This window comes from Procambarus clarkii, chromosome 48 (assembly GCF_040958095.1).
Source record: "Procambarus clarkii isolate CNS0578487 chromosome 48, FALCON_Pclarkii_2.0, whole genome shotgun sequence".
In the NCBI taxonomy this organism is placed as follows: domain Eukaryota; kingdom Metazoa; phylum Arthropoda; class Malacostraca; order Decapoda; family Cambaridae; genus Procambarus; species Procambarus clarkii.
In genome coordinates, this window is record NC_091197.1 from 1,770,788 (window position 1) to 1,795,368 (window position 24,581).

The 24,581-nt window shown below is 44.0% G+C and overlaps 1 protein-coding gene across 1 annotated transcript in view; it reads left to right on the forward strand.

Annotated features, from left to right (window-relative positions):
• The window catches only part of LOC138349732 (uncharacterized), a 231,884-nt gene that overhangs the window by 26,597 nt on the left and 180,706 nt on the right, over positions 1-24,581 (forward strand). The window contains exons 3-5 of the mRNA XM_069302480.1: positions 960-1,101; positions 6,181-6,411; positions 10,552-10,594. Of these exons, the coding sequence (XP_069158581.1) occupies positions 1,014-1,101; positions 6,181-6,411; positions 10,552-10,594 (362 nt within the window). The 5' untranslated portion in view covers positions 960-1,013. The remainder of the gene's footprint in view (positions 1-959; positions 1,102-6,180; positions 6,412-10,551; positions 10,595-24,581) is intronic.

The following is a 24,581-nucleotide window of genomic DNA, read 5'->3' on the forward strand; positions in this document are numbered from 1 at the left end:
AAACCAGGTATGGTAATCTGGAAGGCCTACCTCAGTGCGCCCCACCAGCATATAAACACACTCGACCCAAGGAGAGACTGACAATCCAAGACAATAAGCTTACCTTCAGGGCGAGAGCCACCACAAGCATGGAGACCCCTTTAGGGAGTGAACCCTGACAACGCAAGGACAGCACTTAATGAGCGCACATGGAAGGTAGCCCTGGGCACATGCAGCTCCAAGAACACTAAACTCCTGGCTCACGTTGCACAACCATACATAGAAAAAGCCTCGAGGGCAAAACATCACTGAGCTGAAACCAAGACCAGAGCCAGAACAATGAGAGAGGAACTAGGCACATACATATCAGCATTAGAACTGAGGGTGGAGCAGTTGGCTGACACCTGACTGCCTCCCTCCTTCCCCCAAATGTTGAGGGAGGTGGAGGCAAATGAGCTAGCTCAAGTTTCATGAATTTTCAATTGTTTGTTTACATTGTTGTTCATTTGGTGGTTTTAAGGCTGTGGTCTATTTTGTTGCATTGACTTTCTGGGTGCCTTGCTTTGGTGGTGGCAAACAGAAATAAGTTGACAAATTTTTTTCATAACTGCCTTTGCTCCCTGCACCTGTGAGGTGGGTCAGGTTCTGTCACTACGAACTCCACAACTGATGGCACCTTGTAGTTTGGCACTATATCAGTATAGTAGCTTCAGGGAGCCACTAGAAGCTTTCCCCTGAAAAAAATAGGTTGTGGAAATAATAAGACTCAAATAGTAGTTATATCATCTAAGACTAGCCGGTGTGGAACTGTTCCAGGTCTTAAACAGACTTGTTCATCCACACCTTAATCTCTGAACCATTTAGGTTTAAGGTGTTCCACTCAATACAATAATTTAGTGATGTTTGCAATGCTGGACAGTTCTTAGAATTATGATACTGAGGATATAACAGTTAATGTGTTTCTTTTTTCTCCTGTGCAGGAACGCAATGTGGAAGTGTTATTCTGCTACGAGGCCTATGATGTAGCAGTTCTCATGCAGCTACGGGAATTCACTAACAGGAAAATTGTTTCTGTAGAGAAAGAAAAGCGTCAGCATAAAGAAGCAGTTGATTACGAAGGAAGTAAGAAACTTAACAACTTTTGTATAACTTTTCTAACTGGCTGCTAAGAAGACAGAAAAAACATAATGTTCATGAGTTTTTATTCATTTTTTGGTGAAAATTTAAAAAAAATTCTGATAATACTACTAATTCCCCTCCTCTTTTAATTTGTATATTAATGTGAAATAACTGGTGTCCCATAATTTTCTGTTCTCGTAAGTTTCCAATTGTCTACATTCATCTACAATCTGGATTAATTAAAATTCCATAATGCCCATTGAATCTTTGCACACAAGTGCATTCAAATCATTAATTTGATTTTTAATACTGCTTTTGTTATTGTATTTTCTGTGAGGAAAATTGTCAGCTCTCTGGAGCTATCACACTGAATAACTGCCATACTACTAGGTGTCATCAGTTGCAGAGTTCTGTTGGCCTTCTGTGGACTATGAGAAAAAAGTCCACTACGGGCTCACCATAGCCCGTGCTACTTGGAACTTTTTGTTCCAAGGAACGAATCTTATACAACAAAACAACTATGAGCCAGATCCTGCCCCCCCCCCCTCAGAGAGGAGCAGGGAGCAATGACCTGTGAACACTTTAAATAAATGTAAAGTTTATCACCTTTTCCACCATCCAAGGGAAGGCTTCTCGCAAGATAAGCAAATCAAAACAGACTACCGCATGGTTAAAACGACACCGTAGCCTAAAATTTCCCAAACGAACTCCCCCACAATGAAAACAAAATTTTGTAAAACTAGCCCCCCCCCCTTCACTAGTCTGCCCCCCCCCTTCTTCACTAGTCTGCCCCCCCCCCTTCTTCACTAGTCTGCCCCCCCCCTTCTTCACTAGTCTGCCCCCCCCCCCTTCTTCACTAGTCTGCCCCCCCCCCCTTCTTCACTAGTCTGCCCCCCCCCTTCTTCACTAGTCTGCCCCCCCCTTCTTCACTAGTCTGCCCCCCCCCTTCTTCACTAGTCTGCCCCCCCCCCCTTCTTCACTAGTCTGCCCCCCCCCCTTCTTCACTAGTCTGCCCCCCCCCTTCTTCACTAGTCTGCCCCCCCCTTCTTCACTAGTCTGCCCCCCCCCTCCCCCTTCTTCACTAGTCTGCCCCCCCCCCTTCTTCACTAGTCTGCCCCCCCTCCCCCTTCTTCACTAGTCTGCCCCCCCTCCCCCTTCTTCACTAGTCTGCCCCCCCCTTCTTCACTAGTCTGCCCCCCCTTCTTCACTAGTCTGCCCCCCCCCCTCCCCCTTCTTCACTAGTCTGCCCCCCTCCCCCTTCTTCACTAGTCTGCCCCCCCTCCCCCTTCTTCACTAGTCTGCCCCCCCTCCCCCTTCTTCACTAGTCTGCCCCCCCCTTCTTCACTAGTCTGCCCCCCCCCTTCTTCACTAGTCTGCCCCCCCTTCTTCACTAGTCTGCCCCTCCCTTCTTCACTAGTCTGCCCCCCCCCCTTCTTCACTAGTCTGCCCCCCCCCTCCCCCTTCTTCACTAGTCTGCCCCCCCCTCCCCCTTCTTCACTAGTCTGCTCCCCCCTTCTTCACTAGTCTGCCCCCCTTCTTCACTAGTCTTCCCCCCCTTCCCCCTTCTTCACAAGTCTGCCCCCCCTTCTTCACTAGTCTGCCCCCCCCTTCTTCACTAGTCTGCCCCCCCCCCTTCTTCACTAGTCTGCCCCCCCCCTTCTTCACTAGTCTGCCCCCCCTTCTTCACTAGTCTGCCCCTCCCCTTCTTCACTAGTCTGCCCCCCCCTCCCCCTTCTTCACTAGTCTGCCCCCCCTCCCCCTTCTTCACTAGTCTGCCCCCCCTTCTTCACTAGTCTGCCCCCCCCTCCCCCTTCTTCACTAGTCTGCCCCCCCTCCCCCTTCTTCACTAGTCTGCCCCCCCCTTCTTCACTAGTCTGCCCCCCCCTTCTTCACTAGTCTGCCCCCCCCCCTTATTCACTAGTCTGCCCCCCCTTCTTCACTAGTCTGCCCCCCCCCCTTCTTCACTAGTCTGCCCCCCCTTCTTCACTAGTCTGCCCCCCCCCTCCCCCTTCTTCACTAGTCTGCCCCCCCCTTCACTAGTCTGCCCCCCCTCCCCCTTCTTCACTAGTCTGCCCCCCCCCTTCTTCACTAGTCTGCCCCCCCCTTCTTCACTAGTCTGCCCCCCCCCCTTCTTCACTAGTCTGCCCCCCCCTTCTTCACTAGTCTGCCCCCCCCTCCCCCTTCTTCACTAGTCTGCCCCCCCCCTCCCCCTTCTTCACTAGTCTGCCCCCCCCCCCCCACCTGCCTGGGTCAGCCAGGTCGTGCAGAGTCTAGTTCTATACTTATGTCCGGGCCTGGTAGTCACTGTGCTCTGGTATCCCGTTTTCTTTGGTGTTTTTGCTTTTGAAGCGGTGTGTTCGTATAGGGATGTGTGCGTGAGCCAGGAGTTTAGTGTACTGGAACTGCATGTGCTCAGGGTTTCCTTCCCTGTGCGCTCTGTAAGTACTAGCCTTGCATGGTGAAGGTTATCTTTCCCTGGGGGCATTCAGTCAACACTCCTTTCAGGGGGGCTTCCTCACTTGTGGTGGTCCTCGCCCTTAAGGTAAACCTTTAATCTGTGTTATTAAATAAATTAAATATATTAAAGCCTTTAATAAGTAAATCTGTGACTTTGTTTTTCCTTGGTTTGGGAGTGTTTTGGTTGGTGGGGAGCATTGTGGTCTGTGTGACCAGGGGAGCATTGTGGTCTGTGTGACCAGTTATGGTTGGTGGGGAGCATTGTGGTCTGTGTGACCAGGGGAGCATTGTGGTCTGTGTGACCAGTTATGGTTGGTGGGGAGCATTGTGGTCTGTGTGACCAGTTATGGTTGGTGGGGAGCATTGTGGTCTGTGTGACCAGTTATGTTTGGTGGGGAGCATTGTGGTCTGTGTGACCAGTTATGGTTGGTGGGGAGCATTGTGGTCTGTGTGACCAGGGGAGCATTGTGGTCTGTGTGACCAGGGGAGCATTGTGGTCTGTGTGACCAGTTATTTTGTTAAAACAAGCTGTGCCGTGGTTGGTGGGGAGCATTGTGGTCTGTGTGACCAGTTATGGTTGGTGGGGAGCATTGTGGTCTGTGTGACCAGTTATGGTTGGTGGGGAGCATTGTGGTCTGTGTGACCAGTTATTTTGTTAAAACAAGCTGTGCCGAAGCTTCTCCCAGGCTACTCATACTCCTGCTGGGGGGGGGGGGGGTATTTTCATACTCATGCATGGTATTTTTATGCAGGAGTGGGATATTTCATACCTGTACGTCTTTAGACTTGGGTTCGACTCCCTCTCAATTTTGCTTTCGGGGTTCCTTTGGGTTTCCCTGGGAGTAGGCATCTTTCTGGAGGTTTCTGTCCTCATGTCTTCCCCTTTGGAGGAGCATGAGGTTCTGTTGTGTGGCCCAGTTTTTTCCTTGGCTTTGGTCCTGGCCTGTTTTGAGTTCAGGTCCTTCTTATCCTATTTGGTACAGTCCAAGGTTTTTCGGTCGTTCTGGCTAGCTGACACCCCACTGTTTTTCTCACTTTTCTTGGCGCGGCTTTGCCGATCCCTGCATGCTGGAGTGGCGTGGAATTGGGAAAGTGTTCTAGGTTTTAAAGGGTCTCGACTTTGAGCCCCTTGATGCCTATCTTTGGCTCCGCCCTTTCTCACAAAAGTTAGTGAGCTGCAGCTTCATGTTATTTCCCTCGCTGTTGGCATTGTTTGTGGTGGATTACCTTCGGGCCTGTCGGCACTTGGGTTCTGTCGTAGGCTTGCTGAGCCTCCTTGAGCTCCTTCCAGATTGGCTCTCAGAGAATGTCCGGGTTCTCTGCTCTGGCCAGGAAGAGAGCTATGCCCATGAGTTGGTCGAGGTAGGCCATAGGTGGAGTCTGAGGCCGGGTTGCATGTGCCACCTGGGGTGGCCTCATCTGCAATGGGTCGACACCGTACTTGCTCTGCTCGTAATGCCTCAGGATTTGCACCGGCACTTTTGCAGTTTGTCCCACTTCTTTTCTGGCAAAGAATGAGATGGCTGCTTTCCGGAGGGGTCCTTGGGTTGTTGATGCTTGGTTGGTCAGGCTGTGGGTGCATCATGTGTTGTCTGGTTGCGGCTCTCCACCGTCATTTGCGCGCCACGGCTTATGTGTCGGGTTACTCGCTTTGGGTTGATCCGGTCTCCCTCCTTCCCTTTTCCAGGGTTCGGGTCTCCCAGGTCGTCTGTAGGGTTATTGGGTCTAGCCAGCCTACGGTCTATCCCCGTGGCCACGTCATTCGTAAGTTTGCTGCTCATTGCTGCCGTCTTCGATAACATGTCTTGGGCCGAGATTCGGGTGCGGAGTTTTTGGCGGTCGGACAGGGTCCTGGCAGCGCGCTACTTGGTCAATGATCCGAGGCCTGTGTTGCTTTGGGTCGATGGTTGCAGCCAGTTGTCTCGACTTCGCTTTGAGGGGTGAGTGCCAACTGCCTCTGGGGTAAGTCCCTCATGTTTTTGTCGTTTGGTAAGTAGCTTTGGGGAGACTTTGGGGCTCCCCCCAGAAAGCCAGTGTTGAATGTAATGAAATGCCATTTTCTGGGCGAGACCCGGAGGCTCCCCGGCATCCCTCCCTCCCTCTGGTCGGCAGTTTTGTGCATGTTTTGACATCCAGCCTCAGAACTGAAGGGTGGATAGCCGGCGTAGGGAGTCTGAGGCTCCCACCAGCTGTGCAGAAAGCGGCACGGCGACGTGTGACGTCATGCTCGTTTCTTTTAGGGGGAGTTCTATCCACTTGTTCGGCCTGTGGTATCAATAATTTCACCAGAATAGGGGTTTGTTTTGGGATGCTTACCTTTCTGGGTGCCTGACCTGGTCGATGGCAGACATAGAATGCTTCCAACCACACGAGGGTTTCTATAGGCCATTGCTCCCCATGCCTGGCCCCCTCTCTCAGGGGGCCAGGTTCTGCCTCGTGGTCCCCGGTAGGCCCACAGAACTCCATACACATGACTGATGCCAAAGGCTGACATTAGCATATCAGCCTAGTAAGCTCCGGGGAGCCTCCAGGTCTCACCCAGAAAATGGCGTTTCATTACATTCAACTCTGGGTTTTTATTGCATATAACATATAAATTGTGTCCATTTTTTTTTACACTATCAGCTGAGAGTAGTCTTCGTCGTTCCCAAGCAACTGAATTTATGGACTGGCTAAAAACTGTGTTGGCTGGACGATGTTGGGGAGTGAAGACTACTTCTCGTCTGGAGTCGCATCCATGTGTCATCACTGTGGAAGAGATGGGTGCAGCAAGACACTTCGTACACACTCAATTTACACAGTACCCGAAGAGACCAGATACTCACTTTTGCAGCCACAGTTGGAAATTAATCCAAGGTATGAATTTTTGTTTTGGCCTGTAATAGAGAGGGAACATAGACTTCCTTGACCCTCAGCTCTCTCTCTCTGACTTGGTCCTCTCTCATTCCTGTTAATCCACTCCATATTTCCTGTATTACAAGTGATGTGGAAAGCATGGGGGATTTTTGTTTATATTGCAGAATGGTGACTGATAAGGGCTAGTGCGTGATGCTTTCCTACTAATCCAGACCCACTCAGATGCACCTGCTATATTTAGATTAACAACACTGCTGATCTATGATTCATCCAGCGTCTAATGTCACTTAGTGGAGAGATTTAGCAAGAGGTCAGCAGCAGATCAACTTTTTCTAAATACCATGTTGGCGATCACGGCAAACAATGATGGTCAAAAAAATTTCATTTACGCAAACTGGCCGCACACTGAATGACAGACTTAAAGAACACAAGAGAAGCGTTAAGTCTGCAGACACTAACAATGCTCTCTTCTGCCATGTGAGGGATTCTAATCATCCCATTGATTGGTCTTCCTACAAAATAATCTTTCCTGCCTCTACACAGACGCTGTCTTGTAGAATCGGCTCTGATACACAATGTACCCAACATGAACTTGAGTCCTGGCTTTGTTGCTGTGGACTCTTCCCTTTCACAGTATATACTCAAATGCTCTAAACTTTCTAACAAACGTGACTTAACATAAGCTTACCCCTTCCATTTATCTTTCTTTCTCTTTCCTTTTCTTTCTTTCTTCTCACCTTTTTCTGTTCATTGTCTTCTCCTACGCTCCTTTGCTATCCTCTTCTTATTCTTACTATCTCCTTCTCTTTCGGTGGTTATAATAGGAGCTGCCTCGTATGGGCCAATAGGCCTTCTGCAGTTCTCATTATTACTACTATCCCCTACACCTTACTTTCCTCCTCAGCTCTCTCTTGCCTATTTATTGCCTGTCTCTACCTCTTCTTCACAATCGACTTGAGAATGGTCCAGGACGGACCGAAACGTCGTCGTCCCTTCAACTTCTAGTGTGTGGTCTGGTCAACATACTTCAGCCACGTTATTGTGACTCATCGCCTGCATCTGACAGTCACTACAGTGTGTTGAATGTATTTACACGTTGCAACAATGAATAATGAGAACAATCATTATATGGATGGCGTAATAACAGGGAAGCATTAGCGCCTCTGGTGGTCAGATGCTTAACTGTATTAGAGGTTGACAGTTTAGATATTATAGTGAAGTAAGGGTGAGTGGCGCGTCTGGGAGTCCCGCTTCTCAACGTGTGGCTCAGTTGTCGACCAGCCGCCGCCAGGCAAGGGTCATGTTGATTACCAGTGAAAAAAAATAAATGTGTTACAGATATCATTACTCAATCATAATATAGAAAGCATTGTTCGGGGTGTGTACTTCATGTTGTTATTCGTTATTATTTTGTATATTTTATGTATTTAGACAAAATATAGAGGAGATTGTCAGGTGGCAGCCATAGGTGTACCCGCTAGTTAAGTCATTAGGGCGCTTGTGGTGGCCTTAATAGCCATGCCAGTAGCTAGCCAGCAATCTTAAGGTTATCTTGAGATGATTTCGGGGCTTAGCGTCCCCCGCGGCCCGGTCCTCGACCAGGCCTTCTTTTTCTTACACATCCCCAGGAAGCAGCCCGTAGCAGCTGTCTAACTCCCAGGTACTTATTTACTGATAGGTAAACAGGGTCATCAGGGTGAAAGAAAGTGCCCATTTGTTTCAGCCTCCACCGGGGATCGAACCCGGAACCTCAGGATTACGAATCCGAAGCGCTGTCCACTCGGCTGTCAGGCCCCTTAAAACAACCCAAAGAGAAATCTTCGACATATTTTGATGAAAATCTGAATGATTGTGTGAAGATGGTGGGGGGGGGGGGGGTTGAGGGGGTGCAGGTTAGTATGATGAGCATGATTCAGAATGATGGAAGGAGAAGGGCTCCTATGATGAATTGACCTAAGGGCCACCATCTACAGTGCCTCGACGGGGACAGGACAGCGGCACCTTGTCAAAGGTCAGCCTTCCTACTCCCTCCACCCTTATTTTATTGAGGATTTGTCTTGTGTATATTGTGAACAAGAGGAATGACTCGGCATTTACGACTTGAGTGGTTAAGCGGGTTCATGGGTTAATAACCCAATGGGGGAAACAACACATCTATTTTCTGTGTTACATTGTGGCTTGTTGAGCTTGAAGCTGTTGTCCAGCCTGTCTGTGTCAAATATGGCATTTTAGAGAAGTGGTCTGTATTAATGACCTCCAACTTGGTCAATATTACAAAGGCCTCGGCTGTTATTTATTCATTTATATAACTACAAGTTATATTGGGTTTCTGATCAACCCGTCCTCTTAAAACTAACGTCACTTTTGGCTGGTATGCGCGGCGCTATGGCCAAATTTGGACGTAATTTGAAATGAAATCGACTCACAAAAGTGACGCACTGTTCCGTTTTCTGTTTGAGTCGTCTGGCTTACTCGGCCAGCTTAGAAGAGGATTCTTTCCATTAACATTTTTCATAACGTTTTGAAACTTTGAGAATTTCCTGCCCACCTAACCTATCAGAGGACCCTTAAGTTATTATTGCTGAAAAAGAAATCCCAAATTTATTTTCATTTTTTTTCATTTTCATATTACGTCCATATTCGGCCATACGGGTAAACGGCCAAAAGCGACGCTATTTTTAAGAGGACAGGTGACAAGGAGTACATAGCACTGTGTGTTTACATTCTTGTAAAGCCACTAGTACGCATAGCACTTCGGGCAGGTCCTTAATTTAACAGATAATATTAAGTAGGTAATTTCTAGGAAAATTTATAGGCTAATCTATCAAAATCTACAACAATTTAAACATTTAAAGTGTTAATCCTTCATTGATTCCAGGTAGTGACAGTTGAACAAGTTCTGGCATGATTGTTGTTGCTGTCTTGAACTTTCTCCAAAGCGGAAAATCATTGATGTGTTTTTGAAATGAAGTTTCCATATTAGGACACAGTAGGCCAGATGGGACCACAACAGAGACTCGTACAGTTCAATATTCAATGTTGTTCGTTTAAGTCAAAGATTCGTTTAACTATTCTTAAGGATTGTTTTCATATTAACTGTGAGTCCCAGATGTTCAATGGCTGGTACATCATAACTCCTAGGTAATATTGACTTAAATTTACCAGAGGGCCACCATTTCTCCATAGTGCCCTCTACGGCAACAGGAAGCCGGCGGCTTGTCAAAGGTTCCCCTACGGTTCCTGAGGAGTTTGTCTATCTGTATTTTGAGCGCGCAAACTGTTGCATTATGACATTAAAGGTAGTTTGATAATATGCACAACGTGTCTTGTAGCTAAGGTAAAGGTGGCATATAATGTTTAGCAACAAGTCGCCCTAGATTGTTTAGTGTTAACGACTAGGGCGATGGAGTGGTCATATCAGGATAGCAATTGTGCAGATAAATGGGGAAGATAATTGCAGACGAGGAGTCACAATAACGGGGGCTGAAATATGTTGACCAAACCACACACTAGAAAGTGAAGGGACGACTAGATAATTGTTTATCTAATAGATGGAAGATGTTAATTGTTTGCATCTTGTTTACTCTGCGATGTAAAATGGTTTCACCTGTAAATGGTCATTTTTGACAATGTAATCACTAGGCTTCTAACGTTAGTTTAGTGCTCAGAGACCATATACTGTACTTGAGAGGTTTGAAACATGTTATTTATATAATTTAGGCCAATAGACAGCTAAATAAATTAATAATACACAGTACGTTTATCTAAGGTTAGCTAAAGGTTTGTTTTAGTGGAAGACCGTAATAAGGTAATGTGTTTCTATGTAACTTTAAAAGAACATTGATGCTTAACCATAGCCTCATGAGTCAAAGACAAAAATGTACTCCGTTAGGCTATTGCAGTCTTATCAGTCTTGCCTACTCGCTATTGTTGATACAATCTGTAATTAATCTCCATTGCAATTACACCTTTTCCAGTGATTGGTTCCAGTGTTCTTGAAATTCATAATTGTATTTTCCTACTCGATTGTATTTGAAATAAACTTTATACTTACCCTGGTGCTACATAGCCTTCCCGGTTTGGTGCCTTTTGATAATTACTTATACTTGCCCTTAATATATGTAAAATATATTTTTTCAGGAGTGTGGCACGTGTGGACAAGTGTTGGATCAGAGGAGTCAAGGTAAAGTGCTTATTTACCAACTAGTTCTGGGGAGGAGCGGGTGGAACTAGATGGACGTAGAAAACTTCACATTCTTGTTACACTAACACTGGTTTGTGCCTCGGAGAGGCTGCAGGATCCAGTAAGTTCAGTAGAACTTCGGTTTCAACTCCTTTTGACCATGTCGTAGCTCAGTCGATTACGGCAGCGTCTGGGATGCTCTCGGATGCAGGTTTGAATCCTCGTCCCGGCCCTTGTGGATTTGTACACTCTTGTTAGCAGGCTGAGAGCTTTTCTTTCCCATAGATTTATTTATAGAAGAGTTAGCAATAAGTCGGCTGGGTTTATTAACGTATTGTTTTTAGGTCCCATTTAGATTATGCAGTTCAGTTTCGGTCGCCACACTAAAGAATGGACATAATTCACTAGAACACGTCAGTTAGGATGACAAAGTTAATCCCGCAAATTAGAAAGCTTCCGTATGAAGAGATGTTGGAAAAACCTTAACGTGACATGATTGAAGTGTACAAGTGGATGAATGGGCATAACAAGGAAGCTATTGATAAGGCTTTAAATGAAGATAAGTTCAGATTTAGGAAATACCTGGGTAAATACTGGTTTGGTAACTGGGTTGTGGATTTGTGGAACAAATTACTGGATCATGTGCAGACGACGAGTCACAATAACGTGGTTGAAGTATGTTGACCAGACCACACACTAGAAGGTGAAGGGACAACGACGTTTCGGTCCGTCCTGGACCATTCTCAAATCGATTGTGGATCATACTACTGGATCACTGGGTCCATATTACTGGATCATAATAGGCATAGGAATCTTTGATTGGTTGAAGCTTAGGTTAGACGTATATGAATGAGTGTAGGTGGATATAAATAGGAAATGCCACGTGCAGGACAATAGGCCATCTGCAGTTTCTTGACTTACGTTCTACTAGTTTACACTCAGAACGCGACTCTCCAATCAGCTTACATCTGTATCCTCAATTGCTGCTAGGTGATCAAGGGCAAACATTTAACCTTGAATGTTTAATACAAACCAAATGATGGGTAGCAAAGATGTATGGTAAGGTAAAAGTTGGGTGGCGAGGCAAGTTTTGGGGTAGTGAAGACTTAGAATATTGTTCAATGTGGGTGACAAAGACTTGCTGTGAAGAGTAGGTAAAGAATAAATTGAGAGATAGGAGAATTATCTTATTAGACTTGGACTGGCTGGCATATGCATTATATATCATTAATGCATATGCCAGGGGGGGGGGGAGAGGAGATCTCCCCAAAGGCATAAACTGCTAGGTCAGGTTATCCACAAACCCATATCCAATGACTCCAAGGTCATGGGAAGCTTGACCTTCCCATGAAGTTGGAGGATTGTTGGTGGGTTTGTGGATTTGGAATGAGGGAAGAGGCGGGCTGGATGAGGCAGTTTATGTCTTTGGAAATATTTGTAATCATTTTATTTAGAGATGAGTGTGAGCAGAAATGACACACTATAGTAGTAATTTATAGTGAAGATAATATTGTATTTTCCAAATGAGAAAAAATTATGCGTGGCGAAAACTTAAGTTGAGATAAAAGTATGTTGTCAACAGCTATACAATAAAAGATTTCGTTGTGGAGGAGATTCCCGCCCGAAAGGTCGGCCATCTTGGCGCGCAGTTTGAACGCTCCTGGCTGGACTTTCTTTCCACACCTCGCCTGGAGCTCATCTTTGAATTCAGCTGGCTTTTTTGGGCCAGTGTGTGCTCACTGCAGCTATCCAGGGGCTCACAGCATCGGGGGAGGCCGGAGCCTCCCTAATGGACGACATATTTTATGGCCAAATTCTGGATCTCTGCACGTATTCGCAGTTTGATATTACGACTTTTTTATACCAACATATGCCAAGTACTGAAAGCGGCGTTTGGTCACATTTGTCCCAAACATCCCTGCAGTTTTCAAAATATCCCAAATATCCCAATTTCGAGGCCTGAGCCATATTTTGGAGCCAAATTCTGGCTCTCTGCACGTATTCGCAGTTTGATATTACGACTTTTTATTCCCAACATATTCCAAGTACTGAAAGAGGCGTTTGGTCACATTTGTCCCAAACATCCCTGCAGTTTTCAAAATATCCCAAATATCCCAATTTCGAGGCCTGAGCCATATTTTGGAGCCAAATTCTGGCTCTCTGCACGTATTCGCAGTTTGAAATTGCGACTTTTTTATACCCAACATATGCCAAGTACTGAAATCGGCAGTGAGTCACATTTCGCACAAACTCCCCTGCAGTTTTCAAAATATTCCAAACGTCCCAATTTCGAGGCCTGAGCCATATTTTGGAGCCAAATTCTGGCTCTCTGCACGTATTCGCAGTTTGAAATTGCGACTTTTTTATACCCAACATATGTCAAGTACTGAAAGCGGCGTTTGGTCATATTTGTCCTAAACTCCCCTGCAGTTTTCAAAATATCCCAAACTTCCCAATTTCGAGGCCTCAGCCATATTATGGAGCCAAATTCTGGCTCTTTGCACGTATTCGCAGTTTGAAATTGCGACTTTTGTATACCAACATATGCCAAGTACTGAAAGCGGCGTTTGGTCACATTTGTCCCAAACCTCCCTGCAGTTTTCAAAATATCCCAAACATCCCAATTTCGAGGCCTGAGCCATAATTTGGAGCCAAATTCTGGCTCTATGCACGTATTCGCAGTTTGATATTACAAATTTTATACCCACATATGCAAAGTACTGAAAGCGGCAGTAAGTCACATTTTGCACAGACTCCCGTCCAGTTTTCAAAATATCCCAAATATCCCAATTTCGAGGCCTGAACCATATTTTGGAGCCAAATTCTGGCTCTCTGCACGTTTTCGCAATTTGAAATTGCGAATTTTTTATACCCAACATATGTCAAGTACTGAAAGCGGCATTTGGTCATATTTGTCCTAAACCCCCCTGCAGTTTTCAAAATATCCCAAACTTCCCAATTTCGAGGCCTGAGCCATATTTTGGAGCCAAATTCTGGATCTCTGCACGTATTCGCAGTTTGAAATTGAGACTTTTTTATACCCAACATATGCCAAGTAATGAAAGCAGCAGTGAGTCACATTTTGCCCAAACTCCCCTCCAGTTTTCAAAATAACGCAAATATCCCAATTTCGAGGCCTGTGCCATATTTTGGAGCCAAATTCGGGCTCTCTGCACGTATTCGCAGTTTGAAATTAAATCTTTTTATACCCAACATATGCCAAGTACTGAAAGCGGCGTTTGGACACATTTGTCCCAAACATCCTTGCAGTTTTCAAAATATCCCAAATATCCCAATTTCGAGGCCTGAGTCATGTTTTGGAGCCAAATTCAGGCTCTCTGCACGTATTCGCAGTTTGAAATTACGAATTTTTATACCCAACATATGCCAAGTACTGAAAGCGGTGTTTGGTCATATTTGTCCCAAAGTCCCCTGCAGTTTTCAAAATATCCCAAACATCCCAATTTCGAGGCATGAGCCATATTTTGGAGCCAAATTCTGGCTCTTAGCACGTATTCGCAGTTTGATATTACGACTTTTTATACCCAACATATGCCAAGTACTGAAAGCGGCGTTTGGTCACATTTGTCCCAAACATCCCTGCAGTTTTCAAAGTATCCCAAATATCCCAATTTCGAGGCCTGAGCCATATTTTGGAGCCAAATTCTGGCTCTCTGCACGTATTCGCAGTTCGAAATTACGTCTTTTTATACCCAACATATTCCAAGTACTGAAAGCGGCGTTTGGTCACATTTGTCCCAAACCTCTCCGCAGTTTTCAAAATATGCCAAATATCCCAATTTCGAGGCCTGAGCCATATTTTGGAGCCAAATTCTGGCTCTTAGCACGTATTCGCAATTTGATATTACGACTTTTTATACCCAACATATTCCAAATACTGAAAGCGGCGTTTGGTCACATTTGTCCCAAACCTCCCTGCAGTTTTCAAAATATCCCAAACATCCCAATTTCGAGGCCTGAGCCATATTTTGGAGCCAAATTCTGGCTCTCTGCACGTTTTCGCAATTTGAAATTACCACTTTTTATACCCAACATATCCCAAATGCTGAAAGCGGCAGTGAGTCACATTTTGCACAAACTCCCCTGCAGTTTTCAAAATATCCCAAATATCCCAATTTCGAGGCCTCAGCCATATTATGGAGCCAAATTCTGGCTCTCTGCACGTATTCGCAGTTTGAAATTGCGACTTTTTTATACCAACATATGCCAAGTACTGAAAGCGGCGATTGGTCACATTTGTCCCAAACCTCCCTGCAGTTTTCAAATTATCCCAAACATCCCAATTTCGAGGCCTGAGCCATAATTTGGAGCCAAATTCTGGCTCTATGCACGAATTCGCAGTTTGATATTAAGAATTTTTATACCCAACATATGCCAAGTCCTGAAAGAGGCAGTGAGTCACTTTTTGCACAAACTCCCCTGCTGTTTTCGAAATATCCCAAATATCCCAATTTCGAGGCCTGAGCCATAATTTGGAGCCAAATTCAGGCTCTTTGCACGTATTCGCAGTTTGATATTACGAATTTTATACCCAACATATGCCAAGTACTGAAAGCGGCAGTAAGTCACATTTTGCACAGACTTCCCTCCAGTTTTCAAAATATCCCAAATAACCCAATTTCGAGGCCTGAGCCATATTTTGGAGCCAAATTCTGGCTCTATGCACGTATTCGCAGTTTGATATTACGACTTTTTATACCCAACATATGCCAAGTACTGAAAGCGGCATTTAGTCACATTTGTCCTAAACCTCCCTGCAGTTTTCAAAATATCCCAAACATCCCAAATATCCCAAACATTTTTATACCCAACATATGCTAAGTCCTGAAAGCGGCAGTGAGTCACATTTTGCACAAACTCCCCCGCAGTTTTCGAAATATCCCAAATATCCCAATATCGAGGCCTGAGCCATATTTTGGAGCCAAATTCTGGCTCTATGCACGTATTCGCAGTTTGATATTACGAATTTTATACCCAACATATGACAAGTACTGAAAGCGGCAGTAAGTCACATTTTGCACAGACTCCCCTCCAGTTTTCAAAATATCCCAAATATCCCAATTTCGAGGCCTGAGCCATATTTTGGATCCAAATTCTGGCTCTATGCACGTATTCGCAGCTTGATATTAAAATTTTTTATACCCAACATATGTCAAGTCCTGAAAGCAGCAGTGCGTCACATTTTGCACAAACTCCCCTGCAGTTTTCGAAATATCCCAAATATCCCAATTTCGAGGCCTGATCCATATTTTGGAGCCAAATTCAGGCTCTCTGCACGTATTCGCAATTTGAAATTACGACTTTTTTATACCCAACATATGCGAAGTACTGAAAGCGGCGTTTGGTCACATTTGTCCCAAACCTTCCTGCAGTTTTCAAAATATCCCAAACATCCCAATATCAAGGCCTGAGCCATATTTTGGAGCCAAATTCTGGCTCTATGCACGTATTCGCAGTTTGATATTACAAATTTTATACCCACATATGCAAAGTACTGAAAGCGGCAGTAAGTCACATTTTGCACAGACTCCCGTCCAGTTTTCAAAATATCCCAAATATCCCAATTTCGAGGCCTGAGCCATATTTTGGAGCCAAATTCTGGCTCTCTGCACGTATACGCAGTTTGAAATTGCGACTTTTTTATACCCAACATATGTCAAGTACTGAAAGCGGCATTTGGTCATATTTGTCCTAAACCCCCCTGCAGTTTTCAAAATATCCCAAACTTCCCAATTTCGAGGCCTGAGTCATATTTTGGAGCCAAATTCTGGCTCTCTGCACGTTTTCGCAGTTTGAAATTACCACTTTTTATACCCAACATATGCCAAGTACTGAAAGCGGCAGTGAGTCACATTTTGCACAAACTCCCCTGCAGTTTTCAAAATATCCCAATTTCGAGGCCTCAGCCATATTATGGAGCCAAATTCTGGCTCTTTGCTCGTATTCGCAGTTTGAAATTGCGACTTTTTTATACCAACATATGCTAAGTCCTGAAAGCGGCAGTGAGTCACATTTTGAACAAACTCCCCTGCAGTTTTCGAAATTTCCCAAATATCCCAATTTCGAGGCCTGAGCCATATTATGGAGCCAAATTCTGGCTCTCTGCATGTATTCGCAGTTTGAAATTGCGACTTTTTTATACCAACATATGCCAAGTACTGAAAGCGGCGTTTGGTCACATTTGTCCTAAACCTCCCTGCAGTTTCCAAATATCCCAAACATCCCAATATCGAGGATTGAGCCATATTTTGGAGCCAAATTCTGGCTCTATGCAAGTATTCGCAGTTTGATATTACGAATTTTATGCCCAACATATGCTAAGTCCTGAAAGTGGCAGTGAGTCACATTTTGCACAGACTCCCCTCCAGTTTTCAAAATATCCCAAATATCCCAATTTCGAGGCCTGAGCCATATTTTGGAGCCAAATTCTGGCTGTATGCACGTATTCGCAGTTTGATATTACGACTTTTTATACCCAACATATGCTAAGTCCTGAAAGCGGCAGTGAGTCACATTTTGCACAAACTCCCCTGCAGTTTTCGAAATATCCCAAATATTCCAAATTCGAGGCCTGAGCCATATTTTGGAGCCAAATTCTGGCTCTCTGCACGTATTTGCAGTTTGAAATTGCGAATTTTTTATTCCAACGTATACCAAGTACTGAAAGCGGCGTTTGGTCACATTTGTCCCAAACCTCCCTGCAGTTTTCAAAATATCCCAAACATCCCAATTTCGAGGCCTGAGCTATAATTTGGAGCCAAATTCTGGCTCTATGTACGTATTCGCAGTTTGATATTACAAATTTTTATACCCAACATATGCCAAGTCCTGAAAGCGGCAGTGAGTCACATTTTGCACAAACTCCCCTGCAGTTTTTGAAATATCCCAAATATCCCAATTTCGAGGCCTGAGCCATATTTTGGAGCCAAATTCTGGATCTCTGCACGTATTCGCAGTTTGAAATTGCGACTTTTTTATACCCAACATATGTCAAGTAATGAAAGCGGCAGTGAGTCACATTTTGCCCAAACTCCCCTCCAGTTTTTAAAATATTGCAAATATCCCAATTTCGAGGCCTGAGCCATATTTTGGAGCCAAATTCTGGCTCTCTGCACGAATTCGCAGTTTGAAATTACATCTTTTTATACCCAACATATGCCAAGTACTGAAAGCGGCGTTTGGACACATTTGTCCCAAACATCCTTGCAGTTTTCAAAATATCCCAAATATCCTAATTTCGAGGCCTGAGCCATATTTTGGAGCCAAATTCAGGCTCTCTGCACGTATTCGCAGTTTGAAATTACGACTTTTTATACCCAATATATGCCAAGTACTGAAAGCGGCGTTTGGTCATATTTGTCCCAAAGTCCCCTGTAGTTTTCAAAATATCCCAAACATCCCAATTTCGAGGCATGAGCCATATTTTGGAGCCAAATTCTGGCTCTCTGCTTGTATTCGCAGTTTGAAATTGCGAATTTTTTATACCCAACATTTGTCAAGTACTGAAAGCGGCGTTTGGTCATATTTGTCCCAAACTCCCCTGCAAATTTCAAAATATCACAAACTTCCCAATTTCGTGGCCTGAGTCCTATTTTGGAGCCAAATTCTGGCTCTCTGCACGTATTCGCAGTTTGAAATTACGACTTTTTATACCCAACATATGCCAAGTCCTGAAAGCCGCAGTGAGTCACATTTTGCACAAGCTCCCCTGCAATTTTCAAAATATCCCAATTTCGAGGCCTGAGCCATATTATGGAGCCAAATTCTGGCTATCTGCACGTATTCGCAGTTTGAAATTGCGACTTTTTTATACCAACATATGCCAAGTACTGAAAGCGGCGTTTGGTCACATTTGTCCCAAACCTCCCTGCAGTTTTAAAATATTCCAAACATCCCAATTTCGAGGCCTGACCCATAATTTGGAGCCAAATTCTGGCTCTATGCACGTATTCGCAGTTTGATATTACGAATTTTTATACCCAACATATGCCAAGTACTGAAAGCGGCGTTTGGTCACATTCGTCCCAAACTTCCCCGCAGTTTTCAAAATATGCCAAATATCCCAATTTCGTGGCCTGAGCCATATTTTGGAGCCAAATTCTGGCTCTTAGCACGTATTTGCAGTTTGATATTACGACTTTTTATACACAACATATGCCAAGTACTGAAATCGGCAGTGAGTCACATTTCGCACAACCTCCCCTGCAGTTTTCAAAATATCCCAAACGTCCCAATTTCGAGGCCTGAGAAATATTTTGGAGCCAAATTCTGGCTCTCTGCACGTAGTCGCAGTTTGAAATTGCGACTTTTTTATACCCAACATATGTCAAGTACTGAAAGCGGCGTTTGGTCACATTCGTCCCAAACATCCCTACAGTTTTCAAAATATCCCAAACGTCCCAATTTCGAGGCCTGAGTCATATTTTGGAGCCAAATTCTGGCTCTCTGCACGTTTTCGCAGTTTGAAATTACCACTTTTTATACCCAACATATCCCAAGTGCTGAAAGCGGCAGTGAGTCACATTTTGCACAAACTCCCCTGCAGTTTCCAAAATATCCCAAATATCCCAATTTCGAGGCCTCAGCCATATTATGGAGCCAAATTCTGGCTCTTTGCATGTATTCGCAGTTTGATATGACGACTTTTTATACCCAACATATGCTAAGTCCTGAAAGCGGCAGTGAGTCACATTTTGCACAAACTCCCCTGCATTTTCGAAATATCCCAAATATCCCAATTTCGAGGCCTGAGCCATAATTTGGTGCCAAATTCTGGCTCTATGCACGTATTCGCAGTTTGATATTACAAATTTTTATACCCAACATATGCCAAGTCCTGAAAGCGGCAGTGTGTCACATTTTGCACAAACTCCCCTGCAGTTTTTGAAATATTCCAAATATCCCAATTTCGAGGCCTGAGCCATATTTTGGAGCCAAATTCTGGATCTCTGCATGTATTCGCAGTTTGAAATTGCGACTTTTTTATACCCAACATATGCTAAGTACTAACAGCGGCGTTTGGACACATTTGTCCCAAACATCCTTGCAGTTTTCAAAATATCCCAAATATCCCAATTTCGAGGCCTGAGCCATATTCTGGAGCCAAATTCAGGCTATTTGCACGTATTCGCAGTTTGATATTACGAATTTTATACCCAACATATGCCAAGTACTGAAAGCGGCAGTAAGTCACATTTTGCACAGACTCCTCTCCAGTTTTCAAAATATTCCAAATATCCCAATTTCGAGGCCTGAACCATATTTTGGAGCCAAATTCTGGCTCTATGCACGTATTCGCAGTTTGATATTACGACTTTTTATACCCAACATATGCCAAGTACTGAAAGCGGCGTTTGGTCACATTTGTCCCAAACATCCCTGCAGTTTTCAAAATATCCCAACTTTGAGGCCTGAGCCATATTTTGGAGCCAAATTCTGGCTCTATGCACGTATTCGCAGTTCGAAATTACGTCTTTTTATACCCAACATATTCCAAGTACTGAAAGCGGCGTTTGGTCACATTTGTCCCAAACCTCCCCGCAGTTTTCAAAATATCCCAAACATCCCAAATATCCCAAACATTTTTATACCCAACATATGCTAAGTCCTGAAAGCGGCAGTGAGTCACATTTTGCACAAACTCCCCCGCAGTTTTCGAAATATCCCAAATATCCCAATATCGAGGCCTGAGCCATATTTTGGAGCCAAATTCTGGCTCTATGCACGTATTCGCAGTTTGATATTACGAATTTTATACCCAACATATGACAAGTACTGAAAGCGGCAGTAAGTCACATTTTGCACAGACTCCCCTCCAGTTTTCAAAATATCCCAAATAACCCAATTTCGAGGCCTGAGCCATATTTTGGATCCAAATTCTGGCTCTATGCACGTATTCGCAGCTTGATATTAAAATTTTTTATACCCAACATATGTCAAGTCCTGAAAGCAGCAGTGCGTCACATTTTGCACAAACTCCCCTGCAGTTTTCGAAATATCCCAAATATCCCAATTTCGAGGCCTGATCCATATTTTGGAGCCAAATTCAGGCTCTCTGCACGTATTCGCAATTTGAAATTACGACTTTTTTATACCCAACATATGCGAAGTACTGAAAGCGGCGTTTGGTCACATTTGTCCCAAACCTTCCTGCAGTTTTCAAAATATCCCAAACATCCCAATATCAAGGCCTGAGCCATATTTTGGAGCCAAATTCTGGCTCTATGCACGTATTCGCAGTTTGATATTACAAATTTTATACCCACATATGCAAAGTACTGAAAGCGGCAGTAAGTCACATTTTGCACAGACTCCCGTCCAGTTTTCAAAATATCCCAAATATCCCAATTTCGAGGCCTGAGCCATATTTTGGAGCCAAATTCTGGCTCTCTGCACGTATACGCAGTTTGAAATTGCGACTTTTTTATACCCAACATATGTCAAGTACTGAAAGCGGCATTTGGTCATATTTGTCCTAAACCCCCCTGCAGTTTTCAAAATATCCCAAACTTCCCAATTTCGAGGCCTGAGTCATATTTTGGAGCCAAATTCTGGCTCTCTGCACGTTTTCGCAGTTTGAAATTACCACTTTTTATACCCAACATATGCCAAGTACTGAAAGCGGCAGTGAGTCACATTTTGCACAAACTCCCCTGCAGTTTTCAAAATATCCCAATTTCGAGGCCTCAGCCATATTATGGAGCCAAATTCTGGCTCTTTGCTCGTATTCGCAGTTTGAAATTGCGACTTTTTTATACCAACATATGCTAAGTCCTGAAAGCGGCAGTGAGTCACATTTTGAACAAACTCCCCTGCAGTTTTCGAAATTTCCCAAATATCCCAATTTCGAGGCCTGAGCCATATTATGGAGCCAAATTCTGGCTCTCTGCATGTATTCGCAGTTTGAAATTGCGACTTTTTTATACCAACATATGCCAAGTACTGAAAGCGGCGTTTGGTCACATTTGTCCTAAACCTCCCTGCAGTTTCCAAATATCCCAAACATCCCAATATCGAGGATTGAGCCATATTTTGGAGCCAAATTCTGGCTCTATGCAAGTATTCGCAGTTTGATATTACGAATTTTATGCCCAACATATGCTAAGTCCTGAAAGTGGCAGTGAGTCACATTTTGCACAGACTCCCCTCCAGTTTTCAAAATATCCCAAATATCCCAATTTCGAGGCCTGAGCCATATTTTGGAGCCAAATTCTGGCTGTATGCACGTATTCGCAGTTTGATATTACGACTTTTTATACCCAACATATGCTAAGTCCTGAAAGCGGCAGTGAGTCACATTTTGCACAAACTCCCCTGCAGTTTTCGAAATATCCCAAATATTCCAAATTCGAGGCCTGAGCCATATTTTGGAGCCAAATTCTGGCTCTCTGCACGTATTTGCAGTTTGAAATTGCGAATTTTTTATTCCAACGTATACCAAGTACTGAAAGCGGCGTTTGGTCACATTTGTCCCAAACCTCCCTGCAGTTTTCAAAATATCCCAAACATCCCAATTTCGAGGCCTGAGCTATAATTTGGAGCCAAATTCTGGCTCTATGTACGTATTCGCAGTTTGATATTACAAATTTTTATACCCAACATATGCCAAGTCCTGAAAGCGGCAGTGAGTCACATTTTGCACAAACTCCCCTGCAGTTTTTGAAATATCCCAAATATCCCAATTTCGAGGCCTGAGCCATATTTTGGAGCCAAATTCTGGATCTCTGCACGTATTCGCAGTTTGAAATTGCGACTTTTTTATACCCAACATATGTCAAGTAATGAAAGCGGCAGTGAGTCACATTTTGCCCAAACTCCCCTCCAGTTTTTAAAATATTGCAAATATCCCAATTTCGAGGCCTGAGCCATATTTTGGAGCCAAATTCTGGCTCTCTGCACGAATTCGCAGTTTGAAATTACATCTTTTTATACCCAACATATGCCAAGTACTGAAAGCGGCGTTTGGACACATTTGTCCCAAACATCCTTGCAGTTTTCAAAATATCCCAAATATCCTAATTTCGAGGCCTGAGCCATATTTTGGAGCCAAATTCAGGCTCTCTGCACGTATTCGCAGTTTGAAATTACGACTTTTTATACCCAATATATGCCAAGTACTGAAAGCGGCGTTTGGTCATATTTGTCCCAAAGTCCCCTGTAGTTTTCAAAATATCCCAAACATCCCAATTTCGAGGCATGAGCCATATTTTGGAGCCAAATTCTGGCTCTCTGCTTGTATTCGCAGTTTGAAATTGCGAATTTTTTATACCCAACATTTGTCAAGTACTGAAAGCGGCGTTTGGTCATATTTGTCCCAAACTCCCCTGCAAATTTCAAAATATCACAAACTTCCCAATTTCGTGGCCTGAGTCCTATTTTGGAGCCAAATTCTGGCTCTCTGCACGTATTCGCAGTTTGAAATTACGACTTTTTATACCCAACATATGCCAAGTCCTGAAAGCCGCAGTGAGTCACATTTTGCACAAGCTCCCCTGCAATTTTCAAAATATCCCAATTTCGAGGCCTGAGCCATATTATGGAGCCAAATTCTGGCTATCTGCACGTATTCGCAGTTTGAAATTGCGACTTTTTTATACCAACATATGCCAAGTACTGAAAGCGGCGTTTGGTCACATTTGTCCCAAACCTCCCTGCAGTTTTAAAATATTCCAAACATCCCAATTTCGAGGCCTGACCCATAATTTGGAGCCAAATTCTGGCTCTATGCACGTATTCGCAGTTTGATATTACGAATTTTTATACCCAACATATGCCAAGTACTGAAAGCGGCGTTTGGTCACATTCGTCCCAAACTTCCCCGCAGTTTTCAAAATATGCCAAATATCCCAATTTCGTGGCCTGAGCCATATTTTGGAGCCAAATTCTGGCTCTTAGCACGTATTTGCAGTTTGATATTACGACTTTTTATACACAACATATGCCAAGTACTGAAATCGGCAGTGAGTCACATTTCGCACAACCTCCCCTGCAGTTTTCAAAATATCCCAAACGTCCCAATTTCGAGGCCTGAGAAATATTTTGGAGCCAAATTCTGGCTCTCTGCACGTAGTCGCAGTTTGAAATTGCGACTTTTTTATACCCAACATATGTCAAGTACTGAAAGCGGCGTTTGGTCACATTCGTCCCAAACATCCCTACAGTTTTCAAAATATCCCAAACGTCCCAATTTCGAGGCCTGAGTCATATTTTGGAGCCAAATTCTGGCTCTCTGCACGTTTTCGCAGTTTGAAATTACCACTTTTTATACCCAACATATCCCAAGTGCTGAAAGCGGCAGTGAGTCACATTTTGCACAAACTCCCCTGCAGTTTCCAAAATATCCCAAATATCCCAATTTCGAGGCCTCAGCCATATTATGGAGCCAAATTCTGGCTCTTTGCATGTATTCGCAGTTTGATATGACGACTTTTTATACCCAACATATGCTAAGTCCTGAAAGCGGCAGTGAGTCACATTTTGCACAAACTCCCCTGCATTTTCGAAATATCCCAAATATCCCAATTTCGAGGCCTGAGCCATAATTTGGAGCCAAATTCTGGCTCTATGCACGTATTCGCAGTTTGATATTACAAATTTTTATACCCAACATATGCCAAGTCCTGAAAGCGGCAGTGTGTCACATTTTGCACAAACTCCCCTGCAGTTTTTGAAATATCCCAAATATCCCAATTTCGAGGCCTGAGCCATATTTTGGAGCCAAATTCTTGATCTCTGCATGTATTCGCAGTTTGAAATTGCGACTTTTTTATACCCAACATATGCCAAGTACTAACAGCGGCGTTTGGACACATTTGTCCCAAACATCCTTGCAGTTTTCAAAATATCCCAAATATCCCAATTTCGAGGCCTGAGCCATATTTTGGAGCCAAATTCAGGCTATTTGCACGTATTCGCAGTTTGATATTACGAATTTTATACCCAACATATGCCAAGTACTGAAAGCGGC